General features: G+C 34.7%; 1 protein-coding gene across 4 annotated transcripts in view; it reads right to left on the bottom strand.

The window, feature by feature from the left end:
• Positions 1-1,128: 1,128 nt before the first annotated feature.
• The window catches only part of ZZZ3 (zinc finger ZZ-type containing 3), a 51,057-nt gene continuing 34,779 nt past the window's right edge, over positions 1,129-17,406 (bottom strand). For 3 of the 4 annotated variants that reach the window (XM_051625212.1, XM_051625213.1, XM_051625211.1), the window contains exons 4-13: positions 12,726-12,864; positions 11,184-11,331; positions 10,979-11,097; positions 10,607-10,678; positions 10,343-10,444; positions 9,260-9,355; positions 7,051-7,203; positions 5,299-5,433; positions 2,798-2,898; positions 1,129-2,462 (exon numbers count right to left, since the gene is read on the bottom strand). In XM_051625212.1, coding sequence (XP_051481172.1) covers positions 2,318-2,462; positions 2,798-2,898; positions 5,299-5,433; positions 7,051-7,203; positions 9,260-9,355; positions 10,343-10,444; positions 10,607-10,678; positions 10,979-11,097; positions 11,184-11,331; positions 12,726-12,864 — 1,210 coding nt within the window. In that variant the 3' untranslated portion in view covers positions 1,129-2,317. The remainder of the gene's footprint in view (positions 2,463-2,797; positions 2,899-5,298; positions 5,434-7,050; positions 7,204-9,259; positions 9,356-10,342; positions 10,445-10,606; positions 10,679-10,978; positions 11,098-11,183; positions 11,332-12,725; positions 12,865-17,406) is intronic. The other variant, XM_051625215.1, reaches the window with a different exon arrangement.

The following is a 17,406-nucleotide window of genomic DNA, read 5'->3' as shown; positions in this document are numbered from 1 at the left end:
TGGAAGAGAAATAGCTGTATATGCATGCATACGGAAATATAAATATTTATACATATTCAATAAAAAGAGGACTTATCCAAGACTCTTTCTTGGGTGATTCAGACCTGAAATTCTCCTGCTGCTTCCAATCTCATTCAAGTTATACCATGGCTGTTTGTTCTTCCCAAGCTATGATAAATAGATGAATGGAATATTTGCACTTAATCGTATCTTCACTATTTTGCTTTCATTATTTTATTCCAGTAACTTTTTTTCAGGTTATCAACAGAAAACAAAGATTATCACAGATTCTCTTTTATAATACACCTTCACCAACTCTAGCTTCCTGTAAACAGCATAAATGACGTGGAAAGCACATTTTATTGTCTTAGTCTCTCAGAGTAGCATCTTTTCCAATTGAAAGCTAGAATACATCATGTGAATTTTTGTGTGTATTTTTTAAGGTTTATTAAATTTATCTAAGTATACTTGATATACTAGTTGTTTAATGATTATATTTGCTCAGTGTTTTAGCAACTGTACTGTATCACCTTCTCACTAAGAGTAAAGGCTCAAAATGTTTTTTTTTTTTCAAAAAATAACTACACCTAAATTTATTGTAAAACTTACTATTATCACTTCATAATTAAAGTTATTAGGTGCAGCCAGCCAATTATGCTTCTTATTGCCATCTTTTTAAGTCAAATTAGTTTCTTTCCTAGCTAATTACTCTTGAGTATTCAAGTTTCAAAGCAACTGGAAGTCTATTACAGTTATAAAATAATCAAGTACTTCTGAATCATGAGCTATACATTTCAATAAAAAATATATTAACTAAAATATGTCACAATAATTACAAAGCTTCTCAGACAAAGGTATACAGTGTACCGAGGCTACCAGAATCTGAAGTTTCTGCAACCTGAAAAAGAACAGTCTATGAGTAAGATAGGAGAGAACTAAAGTGCTAATCCTGTTTTCAGCAGGTGCAGAGCACCATCAGTTCCCATTGCAATGAACAGCAGAGGAAGGTGCTGGGCAACTTGCAGGTCTGCACAGTGAGTATTTGTATGATGTATTAAAATGTCCTTTTAATGTTTTCCTTCTTGATTAAAAAGTCAGAACTACACAGAAAGGAAATCACAGCAAGCATTCTATATATAAACAGACTGTATCCACATAGTTTATTTCTCACAGTTCTCCTGACAATTGAACATTATTTAAGAACATACTGTATACACAGATAAGAAGAAACATACAAAATGTTTTAAATGATGCACAACAAAATCCAGCAGTATAAAAGAATGCATGTGAACCCTTGCTCACTGCTCAGGCTAAATTTAATCACTGTTTAAATAGTAATAAAAATACAATCTTTCATGGATCTTGTGCAGACTACAAAAGAGGAAAAATTATTACCATATATATGATTTATATTAGGCAGTTTTCTTTGATGAGTTGCACTAACAACTCCAAATACAGAGGCAGAAGGCTGTGTATTTTATTTTAAAGGAGTTAATGTTGAGTATTAGAGACTTTACACAGTTACTACCACTGGCACTTTTCACCATATTTTGTACACATCACATGATCATCTTATATAACATTACATTTAAAAAATATATCTGAGTGACAATTTTATAACATTCACACACCATGAGCTGGTTAAGGAAGCAATGCCACAGTTGCTCCCTGTAGTGCTTCACTGTTGGTAAATAGAGTTCATTGTGGTTTAAAAAAAAATAATTAAAAAAAACTGAAAGTCAATGTGATTAAGCAGCTCCGATTTGATAAAGGCCTGTAACCAACCATCGCCGAGACAGTATTTTTTAGAGTACATCCTAGAAGCAAACACTGTCATTGGTTAAAACCTTGCCTAAAGAAGTCAGTTACTGTGCTGAAAACTATTTCACAACAAAACTGCAAGCTACGAAACTGTTTTTATATAAATACTTCATCTCCTCTGGATCTCGTTATAACCAAGTTCTTCAAAGCCTTTGGAATTTACTCTGTCTTTAATGTGTGCTCTCATTTCTGGCTCACCCTTTTGTATGTTTTTCTTTTGTGTTTAGATTCACCACCTAAAAATGACTAATGTGGTGAAAGAAAGTCTCCCAGTGAAACCTTCTGCACACTAGGAATGTTCAGCTGCTGTTCAGTGATCTAGAACCATGACAGCTCAAAGCTGTAGTTTGATAAGTACACCCAGGAAGCTGTCATGCTGTGAGTGACATTTCAGGGAAAGCAGACTCTTTCCAAAATGTGCACAGAATTAACAATGGTGCCATTGTTATTTTTCAAAGAGAATAGTAAGCCCAAGATGGTAGTTCTGCTTCCCATGTCATCTATTTGCTGGAAAGTAGTTTGGGTCAAGATAATTGTAACTGGTGCCCTGGGACATGCAGTAGTCTCTGTCTAAAAATGTCTCTGCTCTGTAAATAGGTTCTAACTGATGGTCTTCCTTATGAATCTCTGTTTCATGCAGACTGCAAGGGAAAGAAAAATATAACAGTTTAAAAGTCAAATACTTTCCTTATCTGTAAACAATGATCATATTAACAGATTCATGCCAAATTTGGTAAGATTTACAAAGTCTGATTTCTCCCATTATTTAACAGTACTAAGCCTGTCTACTCTATTAAGAAAATAAAAATTATTTATCCAGAACATGCTTACAAAATACATCTCCATAAATATATGCTAAAGTATCTTCCACTTCACCTGTTGCAGGAGATGTATGCTATGCTGGATTTCCAACATACACAGCAATAGAGATATTAAAGCTAATTACAAATAAGATGTAGAAGCATAAGCTACTTACCAGTCAGAACAAGAATCACAGAAATCTAAGGACATTTCTTGAGGGCAGTCTTGGCAGTGCCACCGAACTCCCTGGATAGGTTCAATTCCACAGTTATCACACTGGAGCAGATGGAAGAGCATTAAAATCAGCACCTGTAACCACTTATGATAGCAGCAGTACACACCAATACACCCTGTAGAAGGGCATGCATGTAGGTCACTTACTAGTAGCCCACACAGCTGAATTCTTATCATCACAGCCTGTAATGTACTTATGTTCACATCACCTTCCTGCTCAACAAAAGCAGACCTGGTCCTGCCTGCAGTCACTGCTCAGCCTCACATGGCTGTAAGACCTGCTGCCACACAACACACAAAGAATTTGATGTTTCTACAGCTTCAGTCCAACCACATGAAATGTCCAAGTATAGATTTGCTTTCCATGGCAGCAGAAAGCAGTGAGCCTAGGCCAGCAAGGCCTGCTGGGAGGCTGTTGACGGGCTGCAGATCAGGACAGGCGAGGTAGGAGATAGCACTAACCCCTGAGGAGAATTTGGGGACAAAACAACAGCAACTAAGTGCAAGAAAAGTGTGGCATGAAGAGGAGAAAACACAGTACAAATGAAAAAAACATCAAGACTAGATAAAAAAATCACAATGGTAGAGAAGAGGGGCAGAAATGCAAAGATACTTGATACAAAAAGGAAACCTGGAAAATGGGATCTGGAGCCAAGAAGAACTTTTCAAAAATCTAAACTTTGAAGGGTGCTGCAAAGACATGATTGAAAAGGAAAAAAAATGTGGTAAACAAGCCTGTGCTCCAATTTCTCATCCTCCTTCAGCACCCGAAGGTCCATCTGTGAAACCCACTCGCAGAGCAGTTCACTTCCAGCCCACTCAGGGTTACAAACACCTTACAGATTTGCCACAGGTGGCTTTCAGAGTTTGAGGGTTGACAGTGAGCAGGGGCTAAGCATATTCAGAGATGTTCTCTGGAAATTTCAAGTTCAGTATAATGCTAAATACTTCCAAAAATTTAAAAAAAAATTCCAGGTATCTCAATTTGAGAACCAAGATAGTGGAAACCCTTGACCTTAATTTCTGTGCTTCAGCTTCTCTCTCTTTCCCTTGTGAAACAAAAATAATACCATGCTTTTCATTTCCTAAGAAAAAAGAAGCACTTACAAAGTGCTCTGATATTATAGCAATGAAAGCCATAAAAAGCCCACAAGGGATTCAATAATTCAATATTCAAAGCAGAGTTTGAATAATGTGTAGTAAATGAGGCTGAAGGCCATGCAGAACCAAAAAGTGTTCTGAATGATTGCTTATTAGGTGAGCTCCATCCAGCCTTTGCACTGAGCAAGGTGCTCCTGTGGGGAAAATAGTATGTAATCATGTAATTTAATAGCTTACTGTAATACATAATAGTATCAAATTCAGATTGCAAAGAAACTTTCAAACTTTAAATGCTGCATAATGTCAATTTCCTTTTCAGAGTAATTTTATGTAGAAAAAGCAACTAGACTGTAACCTAGAAGTCCGGTCTGCCTGATCAAAGTTTTGCATTTTGAGGAAGAAAAGGCTAACTTAAAGTTAAAAACAAAAAACTAACAAAAAACAAAATAACAAACCCAAATAAAACCAAACACACCATGCTAACTTAAAAAAAGTAGTAAAAATGAAAAACACCTTGGTGGTCTAACACCATGATTAATGGTGTCATTGTCAACTATCAAAGCTGTCTTAATTTCCCAGTCATTTTGAACTAACTTTAAACAAAATATCTTTGCATTCTTATATAAATGTGTATTAGTAAATACATCTATCTACATAACAAGGTGAACAAACTGTTCCAACATAGCAATCAGTTTCACAGAACACCCCTAGCAAACCAGAAAATATAATTTAGAGAATGCCCTTTCTTTAATGTTGACTATTACTGGTTGATACTGGGACAACACATTAGTTTAACTTAATGTTTATTTTCTTAATTTCACATAGCTACTGTTTATTGTCCTTGCTTCAACTTCTACAAGTTATTACTTGACAGGATTAGGATAGTACTACAAAAAAATAATTCTTTATGTATTACTGATCCCATTCAAAATTTTTGTACCTTCTTGGCCTCAGGTGGGAGCAAATTCACACCAAATTCATAATCAGAGAATTATCATCAACAAATAATTCTCAAAACAGAGTGTAGTGTCAAATGGAATTCTATAATCATTTAACCTGGCTCTAGAGCTGTATTTTCAGAATATGCATGAGGAGAAGACAGTATGCTGATTAACATTCAGACAGTATCAGTGTTCAGTGAAACCTGAGCTATCAGAAAGAGAGAATTACTTGGGTTGCTTTTATTATAGAAGATGAGAGAGAGCAGACACAGTGAAAAAGGACTAAGGAACCAAACTTGTTATATTAAACAAAGCCTTTTTTTGGAAATCCAAGCTACGTTATCTTTGAAAACTTCTACAATCGACTGGAAGGAACACAAGACCAGGTCTTAAAACTCACCTTGAATCCTAAATGCTGCACAAAGCCACTTTCTGCATGCATCTGCTGGAGTTTCTGTTTCTTCAATTTTTTAAACTCTACAAGTTCTTTGTATTCAGGTAACTCTCGATATGTTATTGGAATACTCTCTTCATCCTGTTCATGGTTAAAAATAAGTAAGAAACATTCTGTACTTTTGGAATATCATAACTAGTCACACACATAATCCATAAATCACTGTGCACTATTAGTTACCTTTGAGAAAATGCTGGCAGTGTATTCCAAGAAACATATTGGGAAATTATTTTTAAAAACACAGCACAAAACAGCACATACAGCTAAGTTACATTTTATTTTGTCTTATTTATACATTATTATTTGCATTAAAACAAACAAACAAAAACATTAAAGACAAGTTTCTTCTACAGCTTAGCTGCACTATAAGGGAGAGAGCAGTGCCCAACAGCTCCTAGGTTTTTTCCCATCTTAGATGCTTAACTGCAATTTGAATATAATCCACTTGTCCACACATTGTGGGGAAATTGGCAGCTGCAGTAGAAGACTTAGCTTTTGCTTAAGACAAAGCTTGTTTACTTTAGTAAACTTTTTGATGTGATTAAATACATGGCAAGAGATTTGAGAACTGAAATTTCAGGTCAGTCTTATAACTTTATTTTACTCTTTACTATTCTGTGGAATGGTACGCAAGGCTATTCTAAGGACAGTTACAATCACTTGTACTTGCAAAGTTATGAAGATATTAAACCCAAAGATAATAAAAAAACTTTTTACAGTTTTAAGAATTCTTGCACAAACTCAGATTTTTAAAAGACCCATAAATCAAGACAGTACCAAGCTTCCATTAAATGTATTTTTTATTTTAAGACAGTGAATATTACCAGTATTAACTTCTCATCTTTACCTGTAAGAATCAAAAGTGATGAGAAGCTTCATTCCACGACTGGAAGCGTGAAGTTTCAGTTATCCAACTCCTTCACCCCTTTACTTCATGCTGTCTCTTAGTAGCTTAAGAAAATTGCTTGTTTTTCCTAAATTATGAAGAAGTCTGTCTCCCTAAAGGCTCGCACATACAAACTTGCCAAAGACTTGTAACAAATGGTTCTCTCTTTTTAAAGAATCACACCATTTCTATATTTTCCCATACAATTTGCTTTAACGAAGGCTGAGGACCTCTATGTTATGAGAAGACAGAAGCACTCATTCTAATTCAGATGCCTGTCCATGGTAGATGTGAGCTGTTTTCAAATATGACATGTCTTTATTGATGTAGCACAGATTTCAGATCCTGCCATTCTGATCCTTCACTGATAGGAATCCTCAGCTATGGAGAACAACTACAAGATAGTAATCAAAATTCTTCTAATGTAGCCTACATACAATTTCAATTTCTTTTTATGAATCTGTGAAGCATTAAGAACCTGTATTATTTAGTAAGTTTATTAAAAGAAGTGAGGGACAGATGCATGCTCTTTAGTGTTAAAGAAAACATGCACTTAAAACATTTTAGAGCTGTTACAGGACACAACTGTTTAGTATTTATCTACATTATTTCTGATTTGGTCTAAATTCTCTGCAATTGAGGGCCTTTATATTAACAATGTGTTTATAGTTCAAAATGCCTCATGACTATTACCACCATTTAATACTTATTTAATGATATTTATGACAAAGATGTTTAATCCTCATATTATTCATTAAACAAGCTAAAATGACAGTAAGCAAGACATTCTCTGACTGAATTACATGACATACCGATACCTCCTCTTCTGCTGCAGTATCCATATGGCTGTGAAAACTGGATCTGTCATCATCTTCATCCATATAAACTGGAGGTTCATGAGATGTCATGAAAGTTGAAGGTTTGAAAAGATGTTTATTTAAAGGATGCTGCCGTCTACTTGATGACTACAGTGAAAAAATGATATATTTTAAAAACATTCCTTGGTTATTAATCAAGTAACCATCACAAATAAAGCCTTGCCAGAAATTTGCTCTTTTGCACTGAACAGTCTATCACCTTTCCAATTACTTTTAATTAAACCTCTTTATGAGAGCCTCATACAGCTGGAGTTTTTCTCTGCCATAACAGTGAAATCAGATGAACAGTGAAACACTTACTTGGTAAGAACCCAGTAAGAAAGAGCCCTTACCATAAAAAAACCTAATTAAATGAGTCAGACAACAATAGAAAACCAGAAAACAAATCTGTTATAATTTTGAAAACTGAGCACCAAAGTGCAAAGATACTAAGACTCCTGAGAGTCATGAACGGTGTGAGTGGAAGACTAAACAAAGTTTTGCACGGGTCCAAGATCCAAGAGACCAGTCCGTGCTTGACACTTACACCAACTTCTTGTATTAATTTGTGCCTTAGAAAATCTAAGTCTGGGCTAATTGTCCCAATCTCTTTTCTAGACCTTGGAGAGAAAAGGCAATTCATTCCACCACAAAAGTGTTTTCTAAGAGTTAGAAAGAATTGCTCTCTGAAGGTTCTTTTTCATTGCCACTGACTGGAAAAGTAACCTACAAAGTTTTAGATGAGATGAATTACTCCATTAGTGTATATCTAAAACCTTTCAACTTTAATGCTGTCTGAGATGTAGAATGCATGGCACTTTTAAAATAAATTACCTAAAGGCACTCAGCCCCTGTTATTCATTCCCCATGGAAGAACATTAAATATATTAAAAAAAAAAAAGTAATCTAAGGTAAATGAAACTGACTCAACTTTTTCCTTAGGTACTTTCAATGCCAGCATTTTGACATCTTATATGTCAGATCTTACATTCTTCAATTTAAAGAAAACAGCATGAATCAAAATCCAGAGGTATGAAAAGTGACTTTTTATAAAAGAGAAGATTGTCTTACATTGTGTCTAGCTTCTGCCATACAGTTAAAGCATACGGAATATCTGCAATAATTAATAATTTAATCTTTTCCTGCAATAATTTTTATCACAAAGACTCCTGAATCAGCTACAAACCTGTAATAGTATAATACAATCACTTCTGTCTAATGCAGATTCAACCTCTAAAGAGGGATCTGGCATTATTTTACAGTTGTACACAGGTTAAAAAGTAAAGGCAATGGATGGATGGAATGTAGCTATGCAGACAAAACTGCAACAAGGAATTGAGACCAGCCCCATTCACTCTAAAGGGAACAGATGAAGTTAGTACCTCAGATCTGCAGAACGATTGTGCCTAGAATAAAAATGAACAGTTTGTTCTAAGTTTAATGTACTATGCGCAGTACTGATTTTTTCCACCTTCTGCCTTACGGTCACTGACTTGCTGTGTTTTGCTAATTTTCTGGTTTCCTTTTAAGATTTCAACACCCCCCAAATACTTCTATTTATAAGGTGAGATGGTATTTTAGCTTAAGCTGACACAGTGATTTAAATGGTCTGTTAACAGAAAGCAGATCTGCATTCAATACTAGATCTGGAAATCAAAACTTGTGCCTATGCTTAAATAGTAGCATTGATGTGCATACAGTTATGACCTAGGAATTTAACTGTGGGTTTGAATTCTACTTCTGGTAAAGAATGAACTAAAATACCACATAAAAGCAAACAGTTAAAATTAATTTTTCTGGTGGAAAATGTATCTTCTGAATGAACCATAAAAGCAGGTGCACTTACATAAGCACTGAATTAAAAAATGGTAAGCCATAATTGAAGAACTTGCATACTAGAGTCCTAAATCTCTGATTCAATTCTGTTTTCACCAGTAGCAGAGGATGGTTATACACGAAAATAAACTGATGCATCCTGTTTCATTTCCTGTATCACTTACCAGAAGAGACATTATCCTGTATGAGGAAATACATGCAAATTGGAACCAGACAGTAAGAAAGCATTTATCAAGACTTAAATATATTTAAACTGTTAATAATTTAGACTCACTTTGCACATAAATGCAAACAGAAAAATAGAATTTCTGCTGTAATATTGTCTCACCTTTTTGGAGTATAAATATAGGTTTGGAGTCCGCCCTGGAACTGGAATACCAGCTTTAGTCAGTTTAATAAAATATTTTTGCACTCTACTGGCAACCTAGGAAAAAAACATGCCACAATTAAATGTCAAATGAAATGGAACAGACTTCAATTCCAACTTTTGCCAGCATTGCTACACTGGTAAAGAGGACAAGAAATCCCCATTTTCTACTCTGCACAACTGCTCTAACCATTAACTATCTTGCATTGTAGTATTTCCAGACACTTTGAAGGCTTTCAGAAAAAAAAAAAATTACCCTTGTTTAAAACTACACAGGAAATCTAGTAAAAATTGTGATAAAAAGGAAAGAATTTTAGTAGTTTTTCACCTGCTGAAGTGAAATTTATTCTTCCTTAACAATGATAGATAAATTACACAGTTGGCATACAGAAAGTACTTACATATTTTATTTATTAAAAAGTAAGCATGTATTTTAGTTTTTCAGGTTCAGAGAAATATACCTAAAAGTACAGAAAGTATCAGAGATCATATCAGAGATCATATTGTATATTGAAATGCTTTAACCTGAAAGCATATAGCTGAAATAGGATAAATTAAAAGTACTGTGGACACACGAACATCAGCATGTTTTACTTCAGGTCAAAATCTAGAAATTGTATCATTTTAGGAGAAAAAACCCAACAAGTCAGGTGAAGAAACACCTGGTGTCTCCACAGCTGTGTCCTTTTGTGGATCTCAGCCCCACCACAGAACTAATTCTTCTGTCTGTGAGTATTAAAACGTTTGCCCATTCTGCAGCCCTCAGGTGCAGGAAATTCAGCATTCCAATCTAACACAATCTGACAACAGTTGGTGCCAGTACACTGGCTATTTAAAATTAAATGCCTGCTGTTAAAATCTAATAAACAACAAGTTTTGGGAGCTTTGTCATGGGCTTTGGGCCACTTCTAAAACCCTGTATTTGAGATCAAGGGCTGTATTGTTGTTAGCGAAAGGCAGGCCCTGCTGTTACATTTTTAAGCTTCCTGAAAAAGCTTAAAAGGCAAGGAAAGGGATTACTTCTCCAAGTGTTTTTCTTGTTACCTGCTTTGCTGTTCTGTTTCCCAGTTCATCAGCTATCTTCTGCCACCGTCGGGACTCTACTTCCTCTGGTGGGTACTTCAAAAGCAATTGCTCTAGTTTTTTCTAAATCAACAGGGAAAAGAAATAAATACATCTTTCCTAGTCAAAAGATGAGTATCTACATACATGTGACTCTAAATTTCTCAATGCTTTAAACATTATTACACAATTTGCTTTTATTCTCATGTATGTTACCACACCTACAAACTGGAAGTTTCCTATTACCTGTTCCTCTACAGTCCACAGCTGGTTAAAAGTTTCAGGTTTGGTCTCATCACAAAGTCGTCCTCTTATAATCTGCTCAAATATAGTGTATAAAATGGAATACATGTTTAGAAAAAGTACCAGTAGGATAAATTTTAACCCTTTTTCTACCAAAATAAAACCCAAAACTAATCCAAATAAACACATGAAAATCTGAAACAAAATTTGCCTAAACCAAAAATTAGTTCTCTAATTTTAGTTCATGAATAAAGAATCATCACTAACATTAACATCTGACATAATTGCAAAGAGCACCCACAAACCCATAATAAAAAAAAATAAAATTAAAAAGAGAATTTTGTAAAAATTTATCTTTCCTTTTGTAACAACTACCTGTGGACGACTGTTGGTAGAACCTTCTGGACCATCACTTAAAGGCAAGACAGAGTATGAAATAGGCTCTCCATCCTTCTTGGGATCCAAAGGACTTTTTGGTCTTGCAGGTATACCTACTGTAAGCAACATTAAAAAAAAGTAGTAATTAAGCCTCCACACTGCTCATTTCTTTCTTGTAATACAATTCCCCCTTCCCTTTTACCTTTGTCAAAAATCAGCTTCACCCTCCTACTGTTACGTTTGCGGTTTTTGAATTCTCTCTCAAAGTTTCCAAGGCTAGTGGTGTATTGGTCCCAGGCAATCTCAGGGAGCTGAACAACTCTCTGAGGATATGGAAGACCCATATCGACCTGAAAATAATAGTGAAAAGCAGTATTAATACCATCCCTGTATATCCAAACAAAAAACTATGAAACCTGAAAAGTTATGAAAACCTGACACTTCTTTTTAGCTAACAGCTGAATTCAAAATCAGAATTTTTGAAGGGCCACGCAGCACAGTCTTTTTAAAGAGAAGTTATCTTTTAAGAATAACACACAACAGCGTGTGTAAAACATGCAGCGGCACGGTCAATGATGGCTTATTGAGCATAAAACTTTAAAGCATGTATTTCACAGTTGAAATCAACTGTTTCTAACCTCAATGCCCTATTACTTACTGTCTTATTTTGTTTAAACAGTTTGCCAATGATCTGTACCTCTCTTAACACAGAATAGCACAAGACTGAAGTGTTTTATAATACGAAAAACCTGAATTCATCCCATCAAAGAAATCAATGTGTATTTCACACTGATTTTGCTGTCTTCTGCCTAGAACACAACTGTTGCAAAGCTAACCACTTTATTTAAAGGTCAACCTTAAGGGTATCTTTGTTTTGGAGACAAATACACCAGACACTTTCAACTAGCATTAGTGAAATACAAAAATTATCAAATACAACCTATTCTGCATGTTAGTAGCTCATCTCAAAATTTAATTGGAAAGACAACGACTGAAACCAATGGGTTTCCATCAGACCTCTCTTTAAACCTGGGTCTCTACAAACCTAGGAAAAGAGCCCCACAACACACCTACTTCATTCTTCACAAAGATACAGTATACGTTGCTACCAGACTAGAAGGCTAAGCGTGTCTGTCACTGGTAAACATCGCAGCAAGACAGTACGCAAGTATGAAACATCTTTTCAATATCCCTGTTACTACACATTTTTTTTAAAGCTTGAAAATAAAATGTTTCCTTATCAAAATCAATTCTCCTCCATTAGACACCATTCTATTACAGTATCCGGAACTCAGGTATGTTTTCTAGCTTTCACTTTGGTTTTAGGCTATGAACTACATTTCCTACTTTTTAAAAAGGACCCTACCAAATACACTCATAGCACAACATTTAATTTTTCTAGTGAGAAAAGTTATGAATTCTTCATCTGATGCCTTACTATGAAGTAATTCCAGTCACCCATAGATTTCAGGTCATCTTAAAATATCTACATTACAATTAGAAATTTAAAGATTAAACTTCTACGTACCAAAATAAGGGGAAAAAAGCACAAAAATAATTGAAGACCTATGTCTTACAGATTTAATAAGCAAATGGCCTTTTTTGCTCAGCAGATAAAAGTATTTACAACTCATCATGTTCATGCAAGTATATACAGAATTCTCTGATTTCTACAGATGATGAAATACTAGTTATTAAAAATAAATAAATCTGAGTAACACTTAAGAAAAGCTCATTGAAATACCTTCTTCTGTAGTCTTTCCACAAATCCAATAGGATCTTTCAGTGCTTCTCTCTGGTGTCTGCCTAAACTTTCAAGGTCTTGAACTGCTTGAGTACGTTGAGCCTCGAGTACAGCAATCGTCTGTAACAGTCTCTGATAACTACAGAGACAAAGAAAAACATCTCACTAAATTTTTCTTTAAAAGTGACCACCCCCCCATCTGAATACTAGTCACAGTTATCTGCTAGTATCTAACATATTTCATTTTTACTGCATTATATGAAGTTTTATCAAATTTATTTTACATAGTAAACCTACATAACCCTGTTAAAAATACTTAAAATATTTAAAACCTCTGGTGATTTCTTTTAAATGTGGATTCTATACTAACTAAAACAATGTGGTATCAGGGAGAAGCTATTCAGAGTCTCAGTAGCGATGACCAACAAGTTTTGCTTACAAATTTATAAAAACAAACAAAATTGCCTATTTTATCTTCCACGTCAAACTCAGCTTCCTTCTACCCCAATACACCTGACTCTACCACAGAATGATAACATTTTGTTCAACCAGCCACAGGGTGGACAGGAATGACTCAGAAACTGCAAGCATTTCATAGGAGCTTCACCTTCAAGCAGAATACAAGAATCACTTGCAAAATGTAATGATAAATGAAGGAGTAAGTAATTTGCAAAAACAATACATACAAAAGATAGTTGAATGAAAATGTCAGCATTCTCCCAAACCTGTCGTTCCAGATGCACACACCAATTTGATCTTCTATTTCACAGACATATTTGAGGGTCACTGTTGTGACTATCACACCTGTACCAAATTTATGCTTCCCAAACTGTTTTCTATAAAGCTAACTCAGAGTCAGAAAATCATACAATACTGTAACACAGCCTTAAAAAAAAAAAAAGGTAACAACATTTAATACTTTTAATTAGCTTTCCTTATAGTTCAGTTGTCTGCTTCAGTTTCTGAATCATGTAGTTTCTCATGGTCACTGTTGTTGCAAATTATTCTGTATTGTTTTTTCATGAAAATGTTTTCTGACATCTGGTGACTACAGCTGTGTTTTAGTTCAGAAAAAAATACATCCCAACATATATGAAAATCATCTAAAATCTACTGACCACTACACTATTTCGGTACATTTTCTTTCTATTCTCTTATTGCTAAAAAAAAGACAAGCCTAACACAATTAATTCCACACATATGAATGAAAAGATCCAGGTTACTAAGCTAATGCAAGTTTTTCAATTGGCTGCTAAGTGGGTAACGCTTTAAGTGTAAGAAAGTAAACAGCTTCAAGGCAAAATACAGGCTTTGCACCATCAAATATTTAAGTTTCTACCTAAATATTAAATGGCTTCCTCCCCATGAAAAAGGGTAATTTTCTTTCCACTCAAATGTAGCGTTTGACAACATAAAATATAGTCTTACTTTCTGAAGTTTGAAACTAAAATACTGAGCTTGTTTAGAAAACAGTAAGATACAATTCTCTTATGAACCTACTTTTCTTTAAATTTGTCTGAATATACTCAAGTTTATATACAATTAAGACCTATTATGATTGTTAAATAGGCCATTAATACTGGCACAGTAGTGGAGTACTTTAATGACTGGAAAAGTGCTACAGTTTCTTCTGAACAAAATAACTTTGAACAAAGCAAAGTAATTAATGGAGCTACTCTTGAACAGATGAAAACAAACTTCAGAAATAACCTACAAATGTACTGAAGGAACATCAAAATTGGCCTGAGATAATACTGCAGGTCAGGCTGCTACAGGCTTACAAGAATCATCATGTGTAGAATGGAGATCTTTACTTATTTTTTACAAATAGCATCTGATGATTGCCTAGCTTTGTGCTGGGCAGCTCTTGTCCATGCTCAGGCAGACAGATGACTCTCCAGACAGCAAGCACCTTGTGCAGAAGCCTGACTTGCATGCTCAGCAGAAACAGAACACAGGCAGGCTGCTAACATTTGATGTGGATGCAGCTGTAACAACACAGAAGAGCTTAATGATATCCAGGGAGATGATTTAACCTGCACAACAGAAAGCCTTTTCTATCAGGAGGTGCCAAACCTCTATACAAGCCTCTGGAGATAACTCCATTCTCAGTTGCAGGTGCTCAGCAGCATACACAAAAATTTACACCTAAGAAGACGTTAAATAAATACCTGACTTTCTTTTCTTAATCCATTTTTACCTCAATTATTCAAATTGTATCTAAGTAGTTGCTCTTCCAAATGAAATTCAAAGAATATAATAATTTAATTTAAAACAATTACGTACATAAAAGAAAAAAAGTAACCAAATCATAGCGATTACATGAAGTGCTAATTTAATGATGGAGATAAATGGTTCAGAAACAACACCTCTGGCCTTCATGGGAATATGTAAAATATTAGAATGCCAGGATCATTCAAAAATATGTTATGTGATGTTGATTTGTGGCTATATAGCACTATTATTACATAATTCAAGAGAGAAAAAGGGTTTTCTATGCAAACAGACAAAAAAAAAATATTCCTGGCATTTTTTGTACCTCCATTGAGGAAATATATTACCATGGAACTATTTACTTTAACTTCCACATTCAGTTTTTATGAATGGATTCTGAAGTGCCATTTTATCAAGTGAATATTGGAAGTACTGAAATGCATGAAATTGTGCATTTTGGGGTCTTGCCAAGAAAAAATTGAAAACATTAATCCTGAAATAGTTTGCATATTCCATACCCAAGTACTTCAGATTTGCTGCAGTACTGCATTCTCTCTGAACCACTGCACATCATTTTAAATTCCAACATGACTCTTTAACCCACTACATTATAATGTGTCTGCCTATGTTCTTCTAAGTTTTAAACCACTGTTTTCACAGGTTTGTACAGGATCCTAGTTCTCTGGCTCTAGATGACTGTCAAGTATTTCTCTGAAAAAGCAGTAAGCCAAGTAACAACACACATGTAGAACACTTTCTCAAAGTCTCTTGTCTGTTCTGGCTTTTTAGTCTCAAACAGTAACTTAACACTTGCTGCATTCAGCCAAAGCCACTGTGCAGCTGGTAGTCATCACTTTGCACTACCAAAACTAACACCTACAGTCGTGTGAATATAGATCACAATATGATAAAAGGTATGGTAACATCAATTTTGAGGATTATAGTGTAAAAACATGTATGCCATAATTTAAATTCTATATTAGAAATACTATTTTTCGCATAGGTAGGATTTGTTTTGAATTAAGGATTATACGCTTCTTATAACAAAACAAGGCTAAAATACACGTAGGGAAAAATCTACATTGAAGCAAACTTGTTCATTTTATTTTCAAGAGCTGTGTCATAAAATCAGTACCTATCAGTAATCAGGAAAATTTCATCAAGTCTTTGTTTTAATGCCATCTACTGGCACTCTAGCAAAGCACAGATTAAAACCTGCTCTACTGTACCTAGTCATTTATCACTCTGACTCTTTGAAAAAAATCCCTTATTAGATGCTAAATTAAGAAAGCATCGGATATTAAACATGAGATTGCAAATTACTGTAGGAAAAGGGAAACACTAATTGTAATAAGAATGTTTAAGTTAATCCAAGGCAGCTGTAGTAAGAGATTGGCTTCCTGGAGAAATCTTTCAGTCAGATCAAACAGAGCCTTCTCATTTAAAGAAGTGAATGTTTTGTTTGGGTTTTTTGTTGATTCAGGTTTTTTGTTCAGACATATCAGATAATGATCCTAGCTTTTAAGCTTGGCCTGAAATCTTTGCCAGTGTCATAATGCAGTAATTTTGACACTGTAGTTTCTTGCAAATTATTCTGATGTGCATCTGAAATTTTAAAAAATCTGTTACTGCATTAAGGAAGTGCTGGGATGCACATGACAGCACCGTGGAAGCAGAAGCAACTGATGAAGAGTGGCCTGTCTTTGATCTCCCTTCAGAAACAGAAAAGTGCTTAAGGGCATAATCAATAAGGGCATGTATCAACTCCTGTCAGGACTTAGAAAAGCACTTTTGCCTGAAGAAAGCAGCATATAGTAGGTTCTTACTTACCTAATGCTTAGATACTATGACCAAGGTAATCTACTTATAACCAATTCTGCAACTCCTTATGAAATTGTTTTCCACTCTAGCTTAACCTCTGTAAACATACTATAATTTACTGTACCTTATCCGTATTTAATATTCATACTTCAGACCTTTCAAAATAGTCATGTGATAAGTAAATAATTACACTGCATCTCCATTTTATACATGAAACAAGTAAAACATACATTAAGTGGCTTCTCAAAGTTATTTCTCAATGCCAGCCTCAGGCTATAAAACATACCTATCTAAAACAAAACAGAACTAAGCCAAAAAGCACTTTTTTTCTTTTAAATAAAATAGACTTTTTTAAAAAGTAAAACCAACAAACCCTAAAACAAAACTGAAAATCCTACTGCAGTCATTTACCATAATACAAAAGAGCTATTTTTCCATTCTAATTTCACCTTCCTTCTAGCTTTCACAACTCCAGACTTTGTACTTTAAGAATTTGAACAGTATTTTATTGGTTATCAACTTGTAATGGCCCTTTCATAAATCCTAAATTCTGGCCCAGAAACAGATCATCCACTCATGTATTTCTATCGGCTTCATTACTGTCAAGAGCTGTCCGTCATATTCAGCAGAATTTAATATTAGCTGT

This window comes from Apus apus, chromosome 7 (genome assembly GCF_020740795.1).
Source record: "Apus apus isolate bApuApu2 chromosome 7, bApuApu2.pri.cur, whole genome shotgun sequence".
In the NCBI taxonomy this organism is placed as follows: Eukaryota; Metazoa; Chordata; class Aves; order Apodiformes; family Apodidae; genus Apus; species Apus apus.
Note: the sequence above shows the minus strand (reverse complement) of the source record. Positions and strands in the feature narration are given on the sequence as shown.